General features: G+C 42.2%; 2 protein-coding genes and 1 pseudogene across 3 annotated transcripts; all 3 read left to right on the top strand.

Moving 5' to 3' along the window:
* Window positions 1-3,348: 3,348 nt before the first annotated feature.
* Window positions 3,349-5,345, top strand: LOC140527740 (C-C motif chemokine 4-like). Of its 2 annotated transcripts, none has more exons than XM_072644894.1 (3): window positions 3,349-3,758; window positions 4,395-4,513; window positions 4,946-5,035. In XM_072644894.1, the coding sequence occupies exons 1-2, from the start codon at window positions 3,686-3,688 to the stop codon at window positions 4,511-4,513; spliced, it is 192 nt and encodes a 63-aa protein (XP_072500995.1). In that variant the 5' UTR covers window positions 3,349-3,685; the 3' UTR covers window positions 4,946-5,035. The 2 variants fall into 2 exon arrangements, with proteins under 2 accessions (XP_072500995.1, XP_072500994.1); XM_072644893.1 differs by having other exon boundaries at window positions 3,351-3,758; window positions 4,395-4,509; window positions 4,946-5,345.
* An 8,770-nt stretch (window positions 5,346-14,115) lies between these two features.
* On the top strand, window positions 14,116-15,458 carry LOC140523955 (C-C motif chemokine 4-like; annotated as a pseudogene).
* Window positions 15,459-20,594: 5,136 nt separating this feature from the next.
* Window positions 20,595-22,571, top strand: LOC140527737 (C-C motif chemokine 4-like). Its single transcript, XM_072644890.1, has 3 exons — window positions 20,595-20,969; window positions 21,612-21,726; window positions 22,162-22,571. Exons 1-3 carry the CDS (start codon window positions 20,897-20,899, stop codon window positions 22,247-22,249), a joined length of 276 nt encoding a protein of 91 aa, XP_072500991.1. The 5' UTR covers window positions 20,595-20,896; the 3' UTR covers window positions 22,250-22,571.
* Window positions 22,572-23,660: the final 1,089 nt, after the last annotated feature.

Raw genomic sequence — 23,660 nt, 5'->3', positions numbered from 1 at the left:
CAAAAGGAGTTAAGTGACTTGCTCAGAGTAACATAGCTAGTGTGTGTCTGAGGCAAGATTTGAAGTCGGGAAGATGAGGCTTTCTGACTTTAAGCTCAGTATTCTATCCACCAATGCACATGTAAATTCCTGAAATGAACTGTCATTCCCATTTGCCCTCTCCCAGGCATTAATTGAGTCATGCTGGGCAATGCATTCAAACTTTCTCTCCTGGTTTTCCCTTAAGATTGCCCTCAGGCTGACAAGAAATAAGGGGGCAGCAGAATATGCTTTATGAGTTGTAAAGAATTTTACTGAGGTAAAGGCTGTGTATTATTTATTGATGATCCTAATTAATTAATGGTGGTTTTGGGTAGGTAGTATTATGCTTCTCTCTGCCCTGCCTGCAGCACAGGGTTGCTAGAAATCCAAAAGTAGATTTGAAAGAGATTGGGAAGGAAAATGAGTCCTTGTTGAATGCCATATCATCTACTATTGCTCCCAGGTCCAAATCGTTGATTCTCTATTCCAGAATTCCCATTCTTTGGGGGTTTTGAAGTCTCCAAAGGACTGACTTTTCTCTCAACAACCCATGTGAAATACCGAGAGGGTGTATTGCTATTTTCATTTGGTTGATGAGGAAACTGAGATTCTGAGAGTTTAATTGATTCTCCCATGAGCATACATCTAGGAAGTGTCCAATGATTCTCTACTCTTTGAATACCTCCTTCCTACTGTCAGCTCAAGGAGACTAGTCTGGAGTGGTCCCCACAGAGAAGGAGGGAATCAGTCCTTCCCTATCCCTAATAGTTGAGAGGCTCTCAAAATTGCCCCAGAAACAGACTAGCTTAAAGATGTATCTAAACATTTCTTGGTCTCCTTTTACCATTCAATTGCATTTTTATCAATGGATATTTTGCACAATTCAATTCTCAGTGTCTCTTATGCTTATGCCTAGAAAGAAAGTTTTTAAAATGAAAGTGGAAAAGTTCAGCAAAACCCAGGCAATTTTAAGGATTAGGGAAGGAAATGGTCAGTGTCTAAAGGATAAAGATGATTGAATGACTTGCCCAGGAATACCCTGTTTGCTAATCAGTATCAAGGGAAGGATTTGTACCTCAGTTACCTGATTCTAAGTTTGTCTCTCTAGCCACTGCACCACACTCCTTGTCCTGGAGGGAAAATGGTAGAACTGCCTTGCTATGTGAAGGGGATCCTCATTTCCTTCTTATACTCAAGGGGAAAAAGCAATCCTCTGTTGATTCCTATTGATGAGGGAATGCTAAATCCCAGTTTCATTTTCTCTTCTCTCTTTCTTCTTGGGTCAGGAGAATGTAGTGAGACCCCTTTTCTTCTCCTTTCCCTTCCTCTCCCAGGACTCCAGTTTTGCACTAGAAGTCTCACTAAGATATTTCTATGACTTTACTGTATCATTAAGCCTTCAATTCTCTATCTTTTTGAGGACACATACCTCAAAATATCTGTGGCATTCTCATTTTGGGTCCCCATATTCCTGTGGATTGCTTTATGTCCCCTGTGGCTCATTTTAGTTTGTAGGACACAGAGGAAGAAAAAGGGAGAGTGACTTAACAACTCTCAGAAGAGGGAGGAAGAGAAAGTCATGGGACCAGAGAAAGACCACAGGGCAAACCTCTATTAAAGCAAGCTTAAGCTCTGCAAACCCAACCACCGACCATGAGAAAGTGAGATCCACTACATCAAACCTACATCAGAGAGTCTCTAAAACTGCTGTGACCCTCACACATTATTAATTTTTTCTATAGTTATGAACATCAAAATATCAGCAAATGCAAAAAAAATCTCAATATGCAAAGAAGAGAAGAAAAGAGGAGGGTGTATGAATCTCTGAACTTCTACTGATTACACTTTGGTATTTTTAGCTATATGCTCTACCACTATGGTAAATCACCTCCTTACATGCTTGTGTTTTCATCAAGAATTTCTTTCTCCCCCCTCAATTTTTCATTGTTGCCCTTTCCTTTGTTTCTCCCATTTCTGCCTTGTTATTAGTTTCCCCAAAGCTGTCCTTCTACATAAAGACTGTGCATAAAGAAATAAAGCAAAGGGGTTGCCCATAGCTGAGAATGTCTCTCATTTGGCATCTCCAGTCTATCACCTCTGCATGAAACTGACTTCATCTTCAGCTGGAAGGATCATTCATTGTAGTGATCAGCATTAGTGAGCCATTCCAATTTGTTTTTATTGACAACACACCAGTCATTTTATTAGTTTTTCTCCAGGTTCTGTTTACTTCAGTGAGAAACAGAAGCAAGTGAACATGGCAGCAGAGTGTTTAGGAAACCCAAGAACATCACCCACTTGGGAGAGCTTTCTGTATATGATCCAAACCACTGGAAACAGTGGAAAATAGCCATAGAGAAAACAAGCTTAGTCCAACATCTCACACTATCTACACCAAGATGTTGCACGTGGTGTGGTGGGAGTTGGAAACTGAAAAAGGAGCCCAGGAAATGCAAGGCTGTGTCAAGAGGTGAGGTTTTGTTCTTCAGGACAGCTTAATCATGGGGAAAAGCGGAGAGAGAATGGAGAGGGGAGTGATGTGATGGTCTATATCATAGTTGTATACTATATGCTGGTATCATGTATACACTCCTGCTCAGGGAGTCCTCTGTTGCCTATCTTTTTAGAGTATAGACCAGAGGCACTGTGAAGTTAAAGATTGCACAGCTAATAATTTTCAGAGATGGCACTTGAACCCAGGTCTTCCTGATTTCAAGTCTAAGACCCTATCCATTCTATGTCAAAAGCCTTAGTCAACCTAGAGATAAGAATACAAACCCTGCCTACTTCATACTGTTATTGCAAACATTACAGGAGATAATCACTGTTAAAATCTTTTGTATCCTTACAATGATACAAATGTAATGTGTTGAAATCTTCACACAAGGAAGCAGATTTAGGAATGGGCCAAGACCTGGAGGCCTCATTTCTTTGGCCTGCTCACGGCCACCATTGGCACAAAACTTGTCTAGCACTGCCCCTGAAGGATCCCAGATGTTTCCTCTGGATGGAGCATTTTCTTTGAGCATAAAAATGTGAAGTCAACAAACCTGAGAACATTTCCAGGATCTGCTTCTGATACCCAATGTGACCTTGGACAAGTTACTTCTCTTTGGGTCACAGTTCATTTAGCTGGAAAATGAGAGTATTCAGCTAAACCCCTTAGGACCCTTTTACCTCTCAATCTACAATCCTAAGATCTAGGCAGTTATAATGTCAAAGCAGCATGAAGGTCATGCAGATCACTTCTTCATATCAATGATCCACAAAACTCTCTTTCCAGTTTGTCTTTGCCTATGTTTCATTCGTCTCTGTGCTAGCTCCAGCTCACCACTTCCTCTTTAGCAGTCTTGACACCCCACCACATGCACACTTCTCTCTCCATCCTGCCTCCTCTTTCCCCCAGGAAGGAGTCACAAGGAGGGAGAGAACCTCAGTCTTTGACACCAGTCTTACATTTCTTGGGCTTTCTCTTTAGTTTCTAACTCCTCCCATGACATCAGCTCTCCACTGTACTTTCCACTCCTTTTAGGTTCCTTCCTTCTCTCCGGATACTCCCAGAATCGCCTACAAAAATTGAACTCACGTGTGAGACAGAGACACAGAACTTCAGACGCTCCTAGCTCCTGCTCTGCTCCTCCAAGACTTCTCTCCTCCCAGCATCATGAAGGTCTCTGTGGTTGCCCTCTCCATCCTCCTGGTCATGGCCTTTAGCTCTCTGGCATCCTCTGCACCAAGTAAGTGAGCTTTTTCTTTCTTTCTGTAGCTGTGCTCAGGCCCTGTGCAGCATAGGCTGCATAGAACCCTGACAGGAAACGAGGCTGGTCTGATCATAGGGATCTTTGAGGGTCAAGAGGGGAAGTGGAGGACTAAAAGAAATGGGCAGGAGCAGGGCGAGGAAGGATGTCTGTGCTCTTTGCATCTGAAGGCCCTACTGTGCCCTTCACAGCATATTGTGGTTAAATGTTGTATGGAGATGAGACAAGAGAGGAGAAAGGGCACTGGACTGGATTCTGTGTGTAGCCAAGTTCTTACTCTGGCTCTGCCACTAATTACCCAACTGACGTCCAGCAAGTGGCTTCCTGGGCAAAGGCAGGAATTGAATGGGAAGGTCTTTGTTATCTCTTCCAGCTCCCACACTTCTGGTCTCCACAAATCATCCTCTGTGGGGTGGGAACAACAGGTCTGATCCTCCTGCAGGCACAATGAGAATCACATCTGGTACTGGAGGGAAGCAGGTTAAGACAGAGAGGAGGGATCTCATCCTCCGTGTGCCTAGTACTGAGCATATCCCTGGGACGGAGTCAGCAGCTAAGGAATGTAAGGTGCGAGCATATGATCTTACTAATATTTTGTCTCCCCTTTCTTTGCAGCGGGCTCTGACCCTCCCACCTCCTGCTGCTTCTCCTATGTCAGCCAACAGATTCCCAGGAAGTTTGTGACAGACTATTTTGAGACCAGCAGCCTGTGTTCCCAGCCAGCTGTGGTGTGAGTATGTATCCACTGAATTTTTTGAAAGGATTCAGAGAGAGAGGATGGCAAGTGGAGATGGGGCCATTTTGCAACTTGGCAAATTGGATGAATGAGGTCATTCAGGAGAAACCCTGAAATCTCCCAAGTGGTCCTTGTCCAAGGTTGGGTTCTCCAAGGAGCAAGATGGGAGTTACTCCCCCAAAGCGGGAGGGAAAAACAGAATCAACATGGGTAACACGTCAAGGTGAGGCTTCCTCAAAGCTTCCTCCCTGGGCAAGTTTCTAGAGAGCTTGTCAATGCTCAAAAAGACTTGAGAGATGTTGCTGCAAGTGAGGATTGTGCCTTAACTCTCGTAGTGATGATTAGGAAGTGATCAGTGTAGGACATGGTGGAGCACAGAGAAACATCTCTCTCTCCCTAACTTCTCATCTCTCTTCCTCTCCATGTCCAGCTTCCAGACAAAAAGAGGTTGGCAGGTGTGTGCCAACCCCAGTGATATCTGGGTTCAGAGCTATGTGGAAGACCTGGAGCTGAACTGAGGGGCACAGCGGCCTTGGACAATGTATCTCAAAGGAAAATGGTCAAAGCGGCAAAAATCTATGGGCAGAAGCAATCTCCACAAACTCTAGTCTTCTGGGAATCTTCTTACTCATTATAATTCATTCTTCTCTGCGAGATTTAATTTATGTAAGCTATTTTGTGGCAGCTTTGGGTATTTGTTATTGCTGTTTTCACTTCTGGAAGACGAGTTCCCTATGGTCCTCTCTTCCTAAGAGCCTTTTAGCTAACATGTGTGATTCCATGAATACCTTTAGCAGAAAGATTTCAGAATAAAGTATTTGAAAACCATATCTTCTTACTGTGGTTTCAATTTTCTTTGGGGATGAGGGGTTTAGGAGATGAACCTCAGGTCTTATCATATAAGACAGTCTGCTGTCATTGGAAATCAAAGGTTCCACAACAGCTTTGTGGGCTCATTGGGTTCCCATTTCACTTTGATTCTAGTTAATGGGAATTCCCAAAATCCCATCATCTCCCTTCTAGAGAAGCAAACTCCCAGGAATATACAGGTAATAGTCTACTGTTCTTATCTGATATGACCACAGAGGGAGTCTTTTTGTCAATATCCAAAGTTTAAGAGAAACTTTGAGAAGGGCATGAAACAATGTGAGGTGCCTAGATTATGAAGTGAAGGATTTGAAGGAACTAGGTTTGGTCAGTGGAGAGAAGAGGAGATTCATGCCAGCTATGATTTCTGTTTTCAAGGATGAGAAGTTCTATTCTTTGGAAGTGTTGAGATTTGAGTTCTCTGGGGTCCAAGGATGGAACCAAGAGCAAGGTGTGCAATTTGTGAAGACCTAAATTTGAGTCTGACACTAGGAAAAATTGCTTAATAAATTCAGCTGTCCAAACGTGAATTGGCTCTATCTAAGGTGAGGTAGATTCCCTCTCGCATGAAGGTCTTTAAACGGTGGCTGGGTGACCCCCCACAAAGGATGTGATAGTGGGGAATTCTTTCGATCATCTTTTGAAGTAAATCAATATATTGATGTTGTTGGGTCTTTTCAGTCGTGTCTGACTGTGATGCCATTTTGGGTTTTCTTGGCAAAAATACTGGAATGATTTATCATTTCATTCTCCAGCTCATTTGACAAATGAGGAAACTGAGGCAAACGGAGTTAAGTGATTTGCCCAGGATCACACAGCTAGTATGTGCCTGAGGCCAGATATGAACTTAGAAAGATGAATCTTCCTGACTTTAGGCCCAGCATTCTATCCTTTAATGCAAATATAAATTCCTGAAATGAATTGGCATTCCCATTTGGTCTCTGCCAGACATTAGATTGGTGATGTTGGACAATGCATTCAAACTTTCTCTCCCTTAAGACTGCCCTGAGGCTGACATGAGAGAACATGGATAGGATAAGATGTTTTAAAATTGCAAAGAGGTTTATTGAGGCAAAGGTGTAGTATTATTTGTTGATTTTTTTTATTAGTTATTGGTGGTTGTGAGCTGCAGTATTCCCATTCTCCCTGCCCTACTTGCAGTAACATGTTTACTGAGGAGTTGAAATAACAAGGGAGATTTGAAAAGGATTGAGAAGCAAAATGAGTCCATGGTCAACTCCATACTCTCTAAGGTATCTTCCAGCAACAAATTCTTGACCCTCTAGTCTAGAATCCCATTCTTAGGGTGCTTTGATATCTTCAAAGGACTAATTTTTCTTTCCACAACCCATGTAAAATAGGAGGAAGGAGTATCATAGTCACTATTTGATGGATGAGGAACGTGAATCTCTAAGAGACTAATTGATTTTCCTATGAGCAAATAGACCTAAGGTGGGTTTCCAAGACTGCTGCTCTACGCTTTATATACCAATATCCTGAGAACTCTACCAATCTAGAATGGAATGTTCCCCAAAGGGAATAAGGGTGAATCAACATTTTTCTATCCCTAAGGGTTGAGCAGTTCTCAAAATGGCCTCAGAAAGAAACAGAAAGGCCACATGGAATCTCTGTACTTTTCTAGGCATTTTTCAGTTAAAGTTTATTTGTGTCAATTCATATTTTACATCATTCATACTAAAAGTGTTTTATGCTCTTACATTGAAAGAAAGTTTTGAAAATGAAAGGTGAAAACTTCATCAAGAGTCAGGGAATTTTTAGGATTAGGGAAGGAAATGGTCTATGTCTAAAGGATGAAGCTGATTGGGTGACTTGCCAAGGGAAATCTTGCTTGCTCGTCAGTATCAGGTACAGGATTTGCATCTCAGTCTCCCTGACTCTAGGTTCATCTCTCTAGCCACCACATCACACTACCTGTGTTTGAGGGAGAAAGGGGTGGAAATTGACAAGACCAGACCTGACTTGCCATGTGAGTGGGATCCTCACTTCTCTCTGAAACTCAAGGGGAAAAGAAGTCCTCTTTTGATTCCCACTGATAAGAGAGAAAGCTAAATCCCAGTCTGATTTCCTCTTCTCTTTTCCTTCTTTGGTCTGGGGAATGCAGTAAGACCCTCTTTCTTTCTCTTTTCCCTTCCTCTTCCATGGCTTCAGTCTTCCAGTGAAAGTCTGCCTAAGATGTTTCTATGGCATTACTGTAACATCAACCCTTTAACTCTCTGTCATTTTGAGGATATGCTCCTGTGGCATTCCTCTTTTTGGTCCTCACATTCCCTTGGATCTCTGTATGTCCCCTGTGACTTATTTTAGTTGTAGGACACTGAGGAAAGAAAAGGGAGAATGACTCTGAGGAGAGAGAAGAAGAAGGCGTGGGCCCAGAGAGGGGCCACAGAGGAAACCTCTATTAAGACAAAGGTAGGTTCCACCAACCTATCCATTGAGCATAGGGAAGTATTATCCACACCTGTGTTAGTGTTTCCCAAATCACCCTGAGCCTCAAACATTATTAAATTCTTTTTTTATTATGAATATCAAAATGTCACAAATACGAACATTTCAATATATAAAAGAACAGGAAAGAGGATGGTATATGAATCTGTGAATTTCTACTAAATATGGTTTGGTGTTTGTAGGTATATATTAAGTTTACCACTGTGGTAAGTCTCTTCCCGTGCTTAGGTTTCCTAGAATTCCTTTTCCCCTCTCAATTTTTCATTGCTGCTCTTTCCTTTATATCTCCTATTTTTGCCTTGCTATAAAAGGGCCCAAAGTCATCCTCTTATATAACAGATTGTATATAAAGTAAAAATGCATAAATGCTCTCCAGAGCTGAAAACGTCTGTCTCATTTGGACTCCCCATTCTATCACCTCCCATCAAAAGGTGGGAAACTGGCTCTGCTGGGAGGATCACTCATTTGAGAGATCAACATTTTCGACTCATTCCAATTTGTTTTTATTGACAACCTACCAGTAATTTTATCAGTTTTTCTCCAGGTTCTGTCTACTTCACTGAGAAAGAGAAGCAAGAGCAAGTGGCACCAAAGTGTTTAGCAAACCCATGGAAATCACCCACATGGATGAGCATTCTGTATGTGATCAAAAAATCATGGAAACCCTGCAAAGCAGCCAGAGAGAAATCAAGCTTAGGCCAGCATCTCTGCCATGAAGCTACATGTCTCAGGAAATGAGATGGAAATGGAGAAAGGAGGCTAGGAAATGCAAGGCTTTGTGAATGACTGGTATTTTCTTCCTCAGGTCAGTTTAATCATGGGGCAAAGAGGAGAATGGATGGAAATGGGAGATGTGTGTATACATTGGCATGACAAGAGTGCTGAGGGGACAATGATAAACTTGAGGGAGCTGCAGAGACTGATGAAACAAATACAAAATGAAATAGGAAGGAGAGATTTGGTCACCATTGATTTGAAGGATTATTCAACATGATTTTCATAGTACTTTGGTACTAAAACTGCCTAGATCTTAGGACTGTATGTTTAGAAGGAGAAGGATCCTTAGCTTCCTAGACCAACAACATTGTTTTATAACTAAAGATACTGTGACCCAGAGAGAGGGATCTTGTCCTAGGTGATTCCAGCAGTGAGAGGCAGATCCTGAATCTGCTATTCTTCTGACTCCAGAACTGGTTAGGAAAGTTACATCTCTCACAAATTTCAGGAAAATAAAAGGATGTGCCTGCCCTGCCCCACCACTTCTGAAGTATTTAAATTGTAGCATAGTATTCATACCTATGTCCATCTTCCCTGATGGCTCTGGAGGAGAAGTGAGGCTGGTGACCTGCACAGCCCTCCCTCACTCAAAACAAAGTCAAGTGCAAGTCATGTCATCATTTCTCTGATATTATGGTCCTCTTCAAAAATGAAGGATGAATACAACCTGTGAGTAGACTGAAGTGCCTTAATGGGGACCCAGCTAACTGGGTAACTCATCTCATCCTCTCTCTCAACCTAGCCCTCTCTTCTTTCTTCTCCTCTCCAAAAGAAGGTAAATTTTGATGGACAGAAAATGCCCAGTTAACTTGTGGTACACTGGCTCAATTTCTTTCTTTTTTCTTCCTTCCTTATGTCTTTCCTTCCTTCCTTCCTTCCCTTCCTTCTTTGTTTCTTTTCTCCCCTAAAACCTTAGATTTAGCGAGCTCTGAAGCCCATGGATTCAACAACAACATGTTCCTGCCAAACCTCCACTCAATGGAGGTTTTTGGACCCTCCTCACTTAGAGTGAATGACAATAGTAACAATTTCACTTCCTAAGAACAACACTGAGGCTCCTGCCCCTCCTACCATGATTTAATCTGTCTTTTTCCTTTTCTATTAAAGGGGTTATACTTTTTACTATTTACTGAATGGGCATTACCCCCCTTTAAGTGAGGACTTGAAAAGGCCTTAGCCTAAAAGGCCAATGTCTTCCATTGCATCCTGGGCCATCTCTAGTCATCCTGATGAATATCTGATCAATGAGTCCAGATGGCTCAGGAAGAGAAAGGCTGGTGACCTTGCACAACCCTCCCTCACTCAAAACAAAGTCAACTGCAAGACATGTCATCATTTCTCTAATGTCACAGTCCCCTTTGAAAATGATGACAAACAAAACAACAGCAACCATTTTCCCCTCCCTTCTTTTTTCTCTTCTTTAACATCAATTTCATTTCCATTGAATAAAAAGGATGTGATATTCTATCTGATAGCTGAGTACAAAAAAATCCTAGTTTCTTGCACACACTCCTCCCTGGAGAGTCTCATGTTGCCTCCTCTCCCACAGGGATATTACCTTAATTTTGTCCAGTTCGTCCTGAAATCAGGAGGCCTAAGATTCAAACCTGTACCTATCACTTTCTGGTTATTAAAATTTATACAAGCTATTTAAGAATACTGGTAACTGCATAACAACTATTCTACAAAGAATCTGATTAGAATAAAGACCAGGGGCACTGTGAGGTTAAAGATTGCACAGCTAATAATTTTCAGAGGCAGCACTTGAACCCAGATCTTCCTGATTTCAAGCCTAACAACCTATCAACTCTGTGTCAAGTCCCATAATTAATCTATGGATAAGAATACCTACCCTTCCTACTTCATAAAGTTGTTGTAAAGTTGATAGGAGAGAGTACAAGCGTGGAGCAGATTGTAGCCCAGCACAGGTGCAGAGTGGAGCACAGCCCAGGGTGAGCCACACTGCACCAAGGATAGGACTGGAATAGTCTTCAAAGTGCCACCCTACCAGCAGCAGCTGTGGGTCCCAGATTCTTCAATTCACAAACGCCAAAGAGAGCTTCAAAGGTCAGTGAGAAAGTTGTGTCACTTGGGTGACAAGGGAACTCAGCAGTCTAGCGCTGGCCCCAGGCAGTGGCAGCTTCTGGACTAAAGCCCCTGGGGGAATTGAGCAGCTGATCTGAATCTCAACCCTGAATGGCTGCCCTGGGGTGAGGAGGAGTGCTGGCATCATGGAGCTAGTGGAGGTTCTGGAGAGGGAATCCTGTTCTCAGACCAGAGCATAGGCCAGGAGAGGAATAAACTCCTCTTCCTTGATTTTGCCAATTTCCAGGAACTGAGAACTTACAGGTCCCCAGAGGATACCCTCCCCTTGACAAAGAACTAAAAAGTCAAATAACTGGCTGGTAAAATACCCAAAAAGGGAAAAAGAATAAGACAATAGAAGGTTACTTTCTTGGTAAGCAGGTATTTTCTTCCATCCTTTTGGATGAGGGGAAACAATGCATACCAACAGAGGAAGACCTAAAAGTCAAGGCTTCTCCATCCAAAATCTCCAAAATAAACATATGCAATGTCAAGCCGTGGAAGAGCTCAAAAAGGATTTTGAAAGTCAAGTAAGAGAGGTGGAGGAAAAATTGGGAAGAGAAATGAGAGCAATGAAACAAAATGATGAAAAACAAGCCAATAGCTTGTTAAAGGAAACCCTAAAAAATGCTGAAGAAATTAACACCTTTAAAAATAGACTAACTCAAATGATAAGTGTCCCAAAAAAACCAATGAGGAGAAGAATGCTTTAAAGAGCAGAATTAGCCAAATGGAAAAGAAGGTTCAAAAGCTCACTGATGAAAACAGTTCTTTAAAAATTAGAATGGAGCAGATGGAAGCTAATGACTTTATGAGAAACCAAGAAATTACAAAACAAAACCAAAAGAATGAAAAAAATAGAAGACAATGTAAAATATCTCATTGGAAAAATAACTGACCTGGAAAATAGATCCAGGAGAGACAATTTAAAAATTATGGGACTACCTGAAAGTCATGATCAAATAAAGAGCCTAGATCTCATCTTTCATGAAATTATCAAGGAAAACTGCCCTGATATTCTGGAACCAGCCAGCTAAAATAACTATTGAAAGAATTCACAGATCACCTCCTAAAAGAGATCCAGAATAAAAACTCCTAGGAATATTGTAGCCAAATTGCAGAATTCCCAGGTCAAGGAAGAAATATTGCAAACCTCCAGAAAAGAACAATTTGAGTATTTTGAAAATACAATAAGGATAGGACAGGATCTGGCAGCTTCTGCATTAAGGGGTCAAAGGGCTTGGAATATGATATTCCAGAAATCAAAGGAACTGGGACTAAAACCAAGAATCATCTACCCAGCAAAACTGAGTATAAAACTTTAAGGGAAAAATGATCATTCAATGAAATAGAGGACTTTCAAGCATTCTTGATGAAAAGACCAGAGCTGAATAGAAAATTTGACTTTCAAACACAAGAATCAAGAGAAGCATGAAAAGCTATCCTCAACTATTCCTGGGATGCTGCTTGGACACCAGTGAGAAGATGAAAGTTCTTCTGCATTTCTAAAATTTACAAGGTCCTTTTCCCACCAAGATGGTCAATAAAGAGGCTAAAGCCAAAGGCAAGACTCTTCTCTCCACTGCCAGAAACATGCTCAACTCTGAATCTCTTTTGGATCTGATCTGACCCCCTCAAGCACAAACACATTTCTTCAGTCCAAACAGTCTTCTTGTGTGACATCACTTCTACTTTATCCAGTGGCTCACCAGAGACTTCTCAACTGATGGAATACTTTTAGTACTTAAAATGTCTTTGTTCTATTATATTTTAATCAAGAGACTGTCACTTACTTTGGGTGGGGTGGGGTCATCTGATTGATTTACTTAATCAACCTCACCTTTTACAGTTATGTGCCTACAATTGCTGAACATGATCAGAAATGGAATTTTATGAAGAACTTGACAGGATTTCCTTAAGAACATCAAGATATATCTTAACATTTGATGTCTTCATGTGTGGTTGGGCACAGGAGAAAATGACAAATTATACTTAGATGACTATATTTAAGTATCAAGAAGTGAAAGATATAAAGGTTATTGTATGACACAGAAGCTTTATGCATACACACATATATACATGTGTATGTATGCACACATAATATGTATGTATATGTGTATATATGTATGTATGCATGAGTATACATGTGTTGGAAATATAGTTGGAAAGTGTGGGACATGAGATATTGTGATGATAATTTAAATGGGAAGATCTTTCCCATTGGTTAATAGGCCCACGTAACCTGCTTAAATCACATGGAAGCCTAAGTCACATGTGGTGGGAGGAGCTTGCAGAATGAGTGGAAGAGGGAGGGTGGAAAAGAACTGGAAGGAAATTGGTGAGAGAGATTAGGTGCAGAGGAGAGAGGACACAGGCAGGCACAACTAGTTTGTGAGTGTTTGCTTGTGGGAAGGCCCAGCAGGGGTGGGGAAGGTTTGGAAATGGCTTTGTCCCCAGTATGGCTGATGTGTACTGACTTCTTGGTTGCTATGATGGATTTAGCTTTTTGGTATTGGAATTTGGCTTTCTGGTGTCTGAATAAATATTTTTCTTTTTCTGCTTTCTAAAAAAAAAAAAAAAAGATGATAGGAGATAATCAGTGTTAAAGTCTTCTGTATCCTTAAAGTGATGCAAATGTAAGGTGTTAAAATCTTCACACAAGAAAGCCCTTGAAGGAATGCTCCAAGACCTGGAGGCTGCATTTCTTTGGCCTGCTCATGGCCTTCATTTGCACAAAACATGTCTAGGACTGCCCTTTGAAGTACCTGAGGTTGTTAATCTGAATGCACCATTTTCTGTGAGAGCAAAAATGTGAAATCAACAAACCTGAGAACATTTCCAGAATGTTCTTCTGACTCCCAATTGGACAAGTCATTTCTCTCTGGGTCACAGTTTCTTTAACAGGAAAATTAGTGTTCAGCTAATCTCCTTAGGATCCTTTGGTCTCTAAATCTACAAGCCTAAGATCTAGGCAGTTATGGTGTCAAAGCAGCATGAAGTACATGAAGACCACTTCATATCAATGGTCCACAAAGCTCTCTTTCCTCTTTGTCTTTGCATATGTTGCATCTGTCTCTGTGCTAGTTCCAGTTCACCGCTTCCCCCTTAGCAGGCTTGCCACCCCACCACATGCACACTTCTCCTCTCTCCATCCTCCCTCCTCTTTCATGGATGATGAAGCTGCAGGGGGTTTGGGGGAACTCAGTTCTAGACAACAGGGCTACATTTCCTGGATTCCCTTTTCAGTTTCAAAGTCATCCCATGATATCTCTCCACTGGAATTTCCACTCCTTTTAAGTTCTTTCCTTCTGTCTGAGTGCTGTCATAAACCCCTATAAAAAGAGGGACAACCCATGAGACAGAAACATAGTCTTCCACAGTCTCCTAGCTCCTGCTCTGCTCCTCCAAGCCTTCTCTCCTCTCAGCATCATGAAGGTCTCCATGGCTGCCCTCTCCATCCCCCTGGTCATGGCCTTCAGCTCTCTGGCATCCTGTGCACCAGGTAAATGTTGCTTCTGTTTCCCTCTGGCTGTGCCCAGGCTCTGCTCCTAGGCTGGAGAGAACCCTGACAGGATATGAGGCTTGCCTTATCATAGGCATCTGTGAGGGCTGGGAAGGACAAAAAGTGAGAACAGGATCAGGAGCAGGGAGGATGTCTAAGCCTTTGGCTTTGATAATATTTACCTGCCCTTGACAGTTTATCCTGGTTAAATGTTTGATGGAGATGAGACAAGAGAGGAGAAAGGGCACTGGACTGGATTCTGTGCCTGGTTAAGTTCTCATTCTGGCTCTGCATTAATCACCCAAGGGTTCTCCAGCAAGTGACTTCCTGGGCAAAGGCAGGAATTGGATGGGAAGGTCTCTGATATTCCTTCCAGCTCCCACACTTCACGTTTCCACAACTCATCCCCTATGGGGGGGGAACAGCAGGTCTCATCCCCCTGCAGGTACAATGAGAATCATATCTGCTACTGGAGGGAAGCAGGGTAAGACAGAGAGGAGGGATCACATTCCCAGTGAGCCTAGTACTGAACATATCCCTGGGATGGAGTCAGCAGCTAAGGAATGTGAGGTGCGAGCATATGACATTACTCATCTTATGTCTCCCCTTTCTTTGCAGTGGGCTCTGACCGTCCTACCTCCTGCTGCTTCTCCTGTCAGCCAACAGATCCCCAGAAAGTTTGTGACAGACTATGCTGAGACCAGCAGCCTGTGTTCCCAGCCAGCTGTGGTGTGAATATCTGCCCAGTGAATATGTTGAGGGGATGCAGGGAGAGAGGATGGCAAGGGGACATGGGGCTATTTGGCACCTTGGTGAAATGGATGAATCAGGTCACTCAGGGGAAACCCTGATATCTCCCAAGTGATCCTTGGGAAAGGTTGAGCAAGATGGCAACTGCTCACCTAAGAGCAAGGGAGAAACTGAAGCCACAGGGATTACACACCAAGGTGAGGCTTTCAGAGAGACTCCCCACTGGATACATCTCTAGAAAGAACCTTAATACTCAGCAAAGCCTGAGAGATGTTGCTACAGGTGAGAATTATACCTGAATTAAGGCCTTGTATAGATGTGCAGGCTGTGGTCATTGACAGATATGGGGGAACACAGAGAAGCATTTCTCCTTCCCTGGCCTCTCATCTCTTCTCCTCTCCCTTCCAGGTTCCAGACCAAAAGAGGCCAACAAATTTGTGCTAGCCCCAGTGATGCCTGGGTTCAGAGCTATGTGGAAGACCTGGAGCTGAACTGAGGGGCCCAGGGGCCTTAGACGATGACTCTTGAATGGAAATGGACCGAGTTGAGGAATTCCACAGGCAGAGGCAATCTCCCTAACCTCCAGCCTTCTGGAGATGCTCTCCCCCAGTATTATGTATTCTTTTTTGTGAAATTTATCTTATGTAAATTATTTGGTGGCAGCTTTGGGTATTTGCTCTTGCTATTTTCACTTGTGGAACACAATTGTTCCCCATGAGGACCTCTATGACCACTTGGGCCTCTCTTCCTAAGAGTCCTTTGAGCTACCTATTGAATTCCATGAACATGTGTAGGACAAAGACTCCAGAATGAAACATTTGAAAACAATAGCTTTTTGCTGTAGTTTCAATGTTCTTTGGAAATGAGGGTTTCAGAAAAGGGAGTTCTGCTCTTATTATGTAAGACTGATGTCACACCATTGGACAACAAAGGTTGTGTGGGTTCCATGGGCTGCCATCTCACTTTGAGACAACATGTTAATATGAATTCTAAAAGTCTCATCTTCTCCCTTCTGGAGAAGTAAACTTTCAGGAATACAGAGGCAATATTCCTACTCTTCTCATCTTATATAGAACCACATGGCGAATCTTGTGGTCAGTACTCACAATTTATGCAGAACATTTGGAAGGTGCATAATGTTCAGTGGAAGGCAAAGAATGATGTGAAGTTCCTACTGTCACAGAAGACTGATTTGAAGGAAGTTGGGATGGTCAGTGGGGAGAAGAGAAGAGCCATGGCAGCCACGACTGTGTTTTCAAGTACTAAACATTCTGTTCTTTGGAAGAGTTGAGATTAGTGCTCAAGGTTAGAACCAAGAGCAAGGCATAGAATTTCTAAGGATCTAAATTTGGGCCTGACATTAGGAAAAACTTCTTAACATTTATAGATGTGGAAAGTGGGATTGCCTGCATCAAGCTGTGGTGGGTCCTCTCTCCCACGGAAGTAAACATCCACAAAGGATGTGATAATAGAGATTATTTTCAATTACCTTTTGAAATAGATCAATAAACTGTTGTCATTGAGTCATTTCCATAGTATCTGACTCTTCATGACTCCATTTTGAGTTTTCTTGGTAGAGAATCTGGAATGGTTTGCCATATCCTTCTCCAAGTCATTAGACAGATGAAGAAACTGAGGCAAACAGTTTAGTGATGTGCCTAGAGTAGCAGAACTAGTAAGTGTTTGAGGCCAGGTTTCAGCTTGAGAAGATGAGTCTTCCTGAGTTTAGGCCAAGCATTCTATCCACTAATGCACATGTAAATTCCTGGAACACATCCATTCCTCTCTGGCATTCCCACTTGTCCTCTGCCAAGCATAAGTTGTATGATCTCAGGCAATTCATTCAAAATTTCTCTCTTAATTGTCCCTTAAGATTGCCCTGAGACTGACATAAGATAACAAGGGTAGAAGAACATGCTTTTAAAATTGTAAAGAGTTTTATTGAGGCAAAGGCTATGTATTATTCTTTGTTTTTTTTATTAAGTAGTGATAAATATTATTGGGCAGTATTCCCTTTCTCCCTACCCTGTCTGGAGAGATGAAATCCCAAGGGAGATTTGAAATGGATTGGGAAGGAAAATTCATCCATCTTTAGCTTCATGCCCTCTAAAGTTCCTTCCAGCTCCAAATCCTTGATCTTCTTCTCCAGAACTCCCATTCTTAGGGGCTTTTGAAGTCTTCAAAGGACTCTTTCCTCTCAACAATCCATATGAAATAAGGAGAGGGAGTATTATTATCCCTGTTTGATTGATGAGGAAACTGAGACTGAGAGATTAGTTGATTTTTTCCCATTGGTTTATAGTTGGGAAGTATCTGAGCTGGGATTCAAGCATTACTTTCCACTTTGAATACTAGTGTCCTGACAACTCTACCAGACTAGTCTGGAATGTCCCCAACAGCAAATGAGGGAGAATCAATACTTTCTTATCCCTAAGAGCCGGGAGGCTCTCAAAATTGCCCCACAAACAAACAGAGAAACCCAAAGACCTTTCTGCATTTTCTTGGCCTCCTTTTACATTTCAAATTTATTATTTTCAGTGGATGTTTTACACCATTCATTTCTGAATGTATCTCATGCTCAAGCCTTGAAAGAATATTTTAAAATGAAAGACAAAATGTTCAGCAAAATCAGGGAATTTAAAGATTAGTTAAGGAAATGATCAGTGTCTACAAGACCAGACTTGTCTTGCCATATGAGTGGGATCCTCATTTCTCTTTGAAACTCCAAGGAAAACCACCCCTCTTTTGATTCCTACTGATAAGACACAATGCTAAACCCCAGTCTGGTTTCATCTACTCTCTTCCTTCTTGGATCAGGAGAATATAGTGAGACCCTAATTACTTCTCTTTTCTCTTCCTCTCCCAGGGTTCCTGTCTACCAGTGGTAATCTGACTAAGATATTTCTATGGCTTTACTGTAGCATTGAACCTTCAGTTCTTTGTCTTTTTGAGAATGTACTCACGTGGCATTTCTGTTTTGGGTCCTTATATTCCCTTGGACATTTCTATGTATTGTATTACTCATTTTATCTTGTTAAACACTGAGGAAGAAAAAGGGAGAGTGATTTATGACTTTCAACAGAGGGAGGATGAAGAAGCCATGGGACCAGAGAAAGGGTGCAGGGCAAACCTCTATGAAGACAAGGTTAGGCTCTGCAAACTCAACCACTAACCAGGAGGAAGTGATATCGAAACTTAGGTCAGATTGACTCCCAAATTGACATGGCCCTCACATGTTATTAATTTCTTTTTTTATTATAGATATCAATACATCAATAACTATAAACGTCTCAATTTGCAAAGAAGAAAGGAAAAGAGGAATATCTATGAATCTCTGACCTTCTACTGATATAGTTTGGTGGATTTGCATACATACATACATGCATATATATGTTTATTGCAGTGGGAATAACCTCCCTTACTTACTTGGGTCCCTTTCTAGAATTTCTCCCCCACTAAATTTTTGCTGTTGCTCTTTCCTTAGTTTTCCTATTTTTACCTTGCTTTCAGTCTCCCCAAAGTCATCCTCCTATGTAACTGATTGTGTATCATCAAACAACACAACCGTTTGGCAGGGCTGAACAAGTTTGTCTCATTTGTCATCTCTAGTCTATTACCTCCACATCAAAAGGTGGGAACAGCCTTCTTCTTTAGTCTTCTGCTGGAAGGATTACTCATTGCAGCCAGTGATTAACATTCTCAAGTCATTCTAATCGGTTTTCAGTGACAATACTCCAGGCATTGTATTAGCTCTTTTCCCAGTTACTTCAAAAAGAGAAACAAGTGAACAGCATAGCAAAGGCTTTAGGAAACCCAAGGAAATCACCTACTCTGGTGAGCACTCTATTTATGTCCAAAAGTACTGGAAACACTGGAAAGCAGCCAGAGAGAAATCAAACTTAGGCCAACATCGCACACCACTTAAGGAAAGAAACTGTATGAGTCATGGTGTGAAATGGAAACTGAAAAAGGAACACAGAAAATGCAAGGTTGTATCAAGGGCTGAGGTTTTGTTCCTCAGGGTAGTTTCATGGTGGAGGAAATAGGAGCGTGGATGGAGAGGGGAGATATCTGTTTGTAGTGGCATGACAAGGGTGTTGAGGGGGCAGTGATAAACTTGACAGAGCAGCAGAGACTGATGAAATAAATGCAAAATGAAATAGGAAGGAGAAATATGGTCACCACTGATTTCCAGCATCATGTTCATTTGAATAATAATTGATTATTTTGAATTTGAACTTGAATACTATGATTGTATTTGAATTACTGAACATTGTGATTTGAACTATCTGATCTGAATGATTATTCAGCATGGCCTTCATGCTACCTTGGTACTACAACTGCCTAGATCTTAGAACTGCATGTTTAGGAGAAGGATCCTTAGCTTTCTACTCCAACACCAGCTGTGACCCAGAGAGAGGGGTCTCTTTCCAGGTGATTCTAGTAGTGAGAGGCCTATACTAGATCTGGTCCCAGGTCTCCTGAATCCAGACTTCAATAGAAAAGCTATATCTCAAACAAATTTCAGGAAAATTAAAGGAGATGCCTGTCCTATTCCACCACTTCTGAATCCATTATATAGTATCATAGCATGCACACCCATCTCCTTCTTCCCCTGACATCTTGTTTTCTATTCTTTATCATCAATTTCATTTCCATTGGATAAATAAGGATATGATGGAATATATGATATATAATGTGTACTTTCAAATGTGGTTGTATCATATGTACATTTCTCCCCAGAGAGGCTCATGTTGCCTCCTCTCCCATGGGAGTCTGTCCCATAATTTTGACAAACCTTGCCTAAAGTTAGAAGACTTAAGTTTGAAAGCTGAATCTGTCACTTCCTGGTTATTAAAATTTGGACAAACCATTTAACAATAACAGGTAATTACATAGCAACTATTCTACAAATGAGCTGGCCAGGGGCACTGTGAGGTTGAAGATCAGAGATGGGACTTGAACTCAGATGTTCCTGGGCATGAAGACTGGGACTCTATCCACTCTATGTCAAGTTCCATAATTAACCTACAAATAAGAATACCAAACCTGCCTACTTCCTAAGGATGTTGTAATGATTACAGGAGATAGCCAGTGCCACAATCCTTTGTATCCTTAAAGTGATACAAATGTAAGGTGTTGAAATCTTCACATAAGAAAGCAGATGGAGGAATGGGCCAGAATTTGGAGGCCTCATTTCTTTGCCCTATTCATGACCACTATTTGCCCAAAAGTTGTCCAGGACTGCCACTGAAGGACATGAGGTAGCTCTTCTGGATGGAGCATTTTCTGTGAGGGTAAAAATGTGAAATCAACAAATCTGAGAGCATTTCCAGGATCTGCTCCTCACTCCCAATGTAACCTTGGACAAGTCATTTCTCTCCGAGTCACAGTTTCTTTAGCTGGAAAATGAGTGTCCAGCTAAACCCCCTAGGACTCTTTTACCTCTAAATCTACAAGCCTAAGATCTAGGCAGTTATGGTATCAATGTAGCAAGAAGGTCATGCAGATCACTTCTTGCTATCAATGGTCCACAAAGCCCTCTGTTCCATTTGTCTCTGCATATATTTCATCTGTCTCTGTGCTAGCTCCAGTTCACCACTTCCCCCTTAGCAGTCTTGCAACCCCACCACACGCACATTTTTCCTCTCTCCACCCTCCCTCCTCTTTCCCCCATGAGGCAGCTGCATTGAGAGAGAAAAACTCAGTTCCTGACACAAGCCTTACATTTCCTGGGTTCCCTTTTCAGTTTTGAACTCCTATCATTACATCAGCTCTCCACCGGAATTTCCACTCCATTTAGGTTCCTGCCTTCTCTCTGGGTATTCCCACAATCCCCTATAAAAAGGGGCACCACACAAGAGACAGAACACAGACCTCCAGAGTCAACAAGCTCTTGCTCTGCTCCTCCAAGTCTTCCCTCCTCTCAGCATCATGAAGGTCTCTGTGGCTGCCTTTTCCATCCTCCTGGTCATGGCCTTCAGCTCTCTGGCATCCTCTGCACCAGGTAAGTGAGCTTTTTCTTTCTTTCTGTGGCTGTGCTCAGGCCCTAATCATAGGCTGGAGAGAACCCTGACAGGAGATGAGGCTGGTCTGATCATAAGGATCTGTGAGGGTCAAGAGGGGAAGGGGAGGACTAAAAGGAAAGGGCAGGAGCAGGAGGAGGGAAGATATCTGTGCTCTTTGGATCTGAAGGCAGTACTGTACCCTTCACAGTATATTCTGGTTAAATGTTAGATGAAGATGAGACAAGAGAGGAGAAAGGGCCCTGGACTGGATTCTGCGTCTCACCAAGTTCTTATTCTGACTCAGCTACTAATTACCCAAGTGACCTCCAGCAAGTAGCTTCTTGGGCAAATTCAGGAATTGAATGGGCAGGTCTCTGACATCCATTTTAGCCTCCCTGCCCCCACTTTAGGGTTCCTCAAAATATCTCCAATGATGAATGAGACCAGCGGGTCTGAATCCTCCAGCAGGCATAATGGGAATCACATCTGGTACTGGAGTAAAGCTGGGTAAGGGAGACAAGAGGGATCACATCCCCAGTGTGCCTAGTACAGAGTATGTCGCTGGATTGAAGTCAGCAGGTAAAGAATGAATGGGGTGAATATATGACCTTACTAATCTCATGCTTCTCCTTTCTTTGCAGTGGGCTCTGACCCCCCCACCTCCTGCTGCTTCTCCTATGTCAGCCAACAGATCCCCAGAAAGTTTGTGACAGACTATTTTGAGACCAGCAGCCTGTGTTCCCAGCCAGCTGTGGTGTGAGTATCTACCCACTGAATCTCTTGAGGGGATCCAGGGAGAGAGGATGGCAAGGGGAGATGGGGGCATTTGGCACCTTCGTGAAATGGATGAGTCAGGACACTCAGGGGAACCCCTGAAGTCTCCCAAGCGGTCCCTGGCCAAGGTTGGGCTCTCCACGGAGCCAGATAAGAGGTGTTCACCCAAGGGGGGGAGGAGAAACAAGCAGTAGGGATTATATACCAACATGAAGCTTCATGAGAGACTCCCCATTGGACAAGTTTATAGAGAGACCTCTGATATTCAGCAAGGCCTGAGCCATGTTCCTAGAGGTGAGAATTATCCCTTAAGGTGCTTCAGAGATGCACAGCAAGTGGTCAGTGCTGGTTGTTGGAGACCACAGAGAAACATCTTTCCCTCCCTAACCTCTCATCTCTCCTGCCCTCCCTGCCCAGGTTCCAGACCAAAAGAGGCCGTGAGGTATGTGCCAACCCCAGTGATGCCTGGGTTCAGAGCTACGTGGAAGATCTGGAGCTGAACTGAGGGGTTCTGGGGCCTTGGACAATGACTCTTTAAGAAAAATGGACCGAGCTGAAGAATTCTACAGGCAGAGACAATCTCCCCAACCTCCAGCTTTCTCTCCCCTATTATTATTTAGTCTTATCTGTGAGATTAATTTATGTAAATTATTTGGTGGCAGTTTTGGGTATTTGTTCTTACTGTTTTCATTTCTGGAAATACAATTGTTCCCCATGGGAAATTCTATTAGCACCCTGGCCTCTCTTCTAAGAGTCTTTGGGTCATCTTCTGGTTCCATGAACATGTGCAGGACAAAGATTTCAGAATAAAATGTTTTAAAATCATACCTTTTTGCTGTTGTTTCAATGTTCTTTGGGCATGAGGGGTTCAGGAGGGGGAGTTCTGCTCTTCTCATATAAATTTGGTGTGGCATAATTGGAAAACAATGGTTCTGTAACAGTTTTGTGGACTCATTGGGCTGCCATCTCATTTTGAGTCAGGTTAATGGGATTTCCAAAAATCCCCTTTTCTTATAGAAAAGCAAACTTCCAGGACTAGAGAGGAAATATTCTACTGTTCTTATCTGATAAGACCAATCAGGGAGTCTTATGGTCAGTGACCACAGTTTAAGAGAAACTTTGGGAAACTAGAGAATCTTCAGAGTAGGACATCCAATGATGTGAGATGGCTAAATTTTGAAGTAGATGATTTGAAGGAACAAGGGGATGGTCAGTGGGGAGAAGAGGAGAGCCACATATGTCATGATTTCTGTTTTTAAGTATTAGAAGTTCTGTTCTTTAAAAGTGTTGAGATTTGTATTCTCTGGGTCTCAAGGAACCAAGAGCAAGGGGTGGAATTTGTAAAGACCTAAATTTGGACCTGATTTTAAGAAAAAACTTCTGAACAATTGTAACTGTCCAAACTGGAATTGGCTACATCTAAGCTGTGGTGGATTCCCTCTCCCAAGAAGCTCTTTAAACAGCAGCTAGGTGACCCCCTAAGAAGGACGTGAGAGTGGGGAATTCTTTCAATCCCCTTTTGAAGTAAATCAATATATTGTTGTTGTTGAGTCATTTCAGTCATATCTGACTGTGATGCCAGTTGGAGTTTTCTTGGCAAAGATGCTGGAGTGATTTGCCATTTCCTTCTGCAGCTCATTTGACAGATCAGGCAATTAAGGATAACAGAGTTAAGTAATTTGCCCAGTGTCACACAGCTAATAGGTACCTGAGGCCAGATTTGAAGTTAGAAAGACAAATCTTCCTGACTTTAGGCTCAGGATTCTATCCACTAATGCAAATGTAAATTCCTGAAATGAATTGGCATTCCCATTTTGTCTCTGATTAGTTGGGTGACATTGGGCAATGCATTCAAACTCTCCCTCCTGGGTATCCCTTAATACTGACCTGAGGATGACATGAGAGAACAAGGGTAG

Source organism: Notamacropus eugenii, chromosome 2 (assembly GCF_028372415.1).
Source record: "Notamacropus eugenii isolate mMacEug1 chromosome 2, mMacEug1.pri_v2, whole genome shotgun sequence".
Lineage (NCBI taxonomy): Eukaryota > Metazoa > Chordata > Mammalia > Diprotodontia > Macropodidae > Notamacropus > Notamacropus eugenii.
Note: the sequence above shows the minus strand (reverse complement) of the source record. Positions and strands in the feature narration are given on the sequence as shown.

What these genes read in the sequence shown, in the direction of transcription:
- LOC140527737 (XM_072644890.1), top strand. Translation starts at nt 20,897, where the DNA reads ATGAAGGTCTCTGTGGCTGCCTTTTCCATCCTCCTGGTCATGGCCTTC. An exon ending in TCTGGCATCCTCTGCACCAG is followed by an intron (nt 20,970 to 21,611) that starts GTAAGTGAGCTT and finishes CTTTCTTTGCAG; the next exon opens with TGGGCTCTGACCCCCCCACC. An exon ending in TGTTCCCAGCCAGCTGTGGT is followed by an intron (nt 21,727 to 22,161) that starts GTGAGTATCTAC and finishes CTCCCTGCCCAG; the next exon opens with GTTCCAGACCAAAAGAGGCC.
- LOC140527740 (XM_072644893.1), top strand. Translation starts at nt 3,686, where the DNA reads ATGAAGGTCTCTGTGGTTGCCCTCTCCATCCTCCTGGTCATGGCCTTT. An exon ending in TCTGGCATCCTCTGCACCAA is followed by an intron (nt 3,759 to 4,394) that starts GTAAGTGAGCTT and finishes CTTTCTTTGCAG; the next exon opens with CGGGCTCTGACCCTCCCACC. An exon ending in TGTTCCCAGCCAGCTGTGGT is followed by an intron (nt 4,510 to 4,945) that starts GTGAGTATGTAT and finishes CTCCATGTCCAG; the next exon opens with CTTCCAGACAAAAAGAGGTT.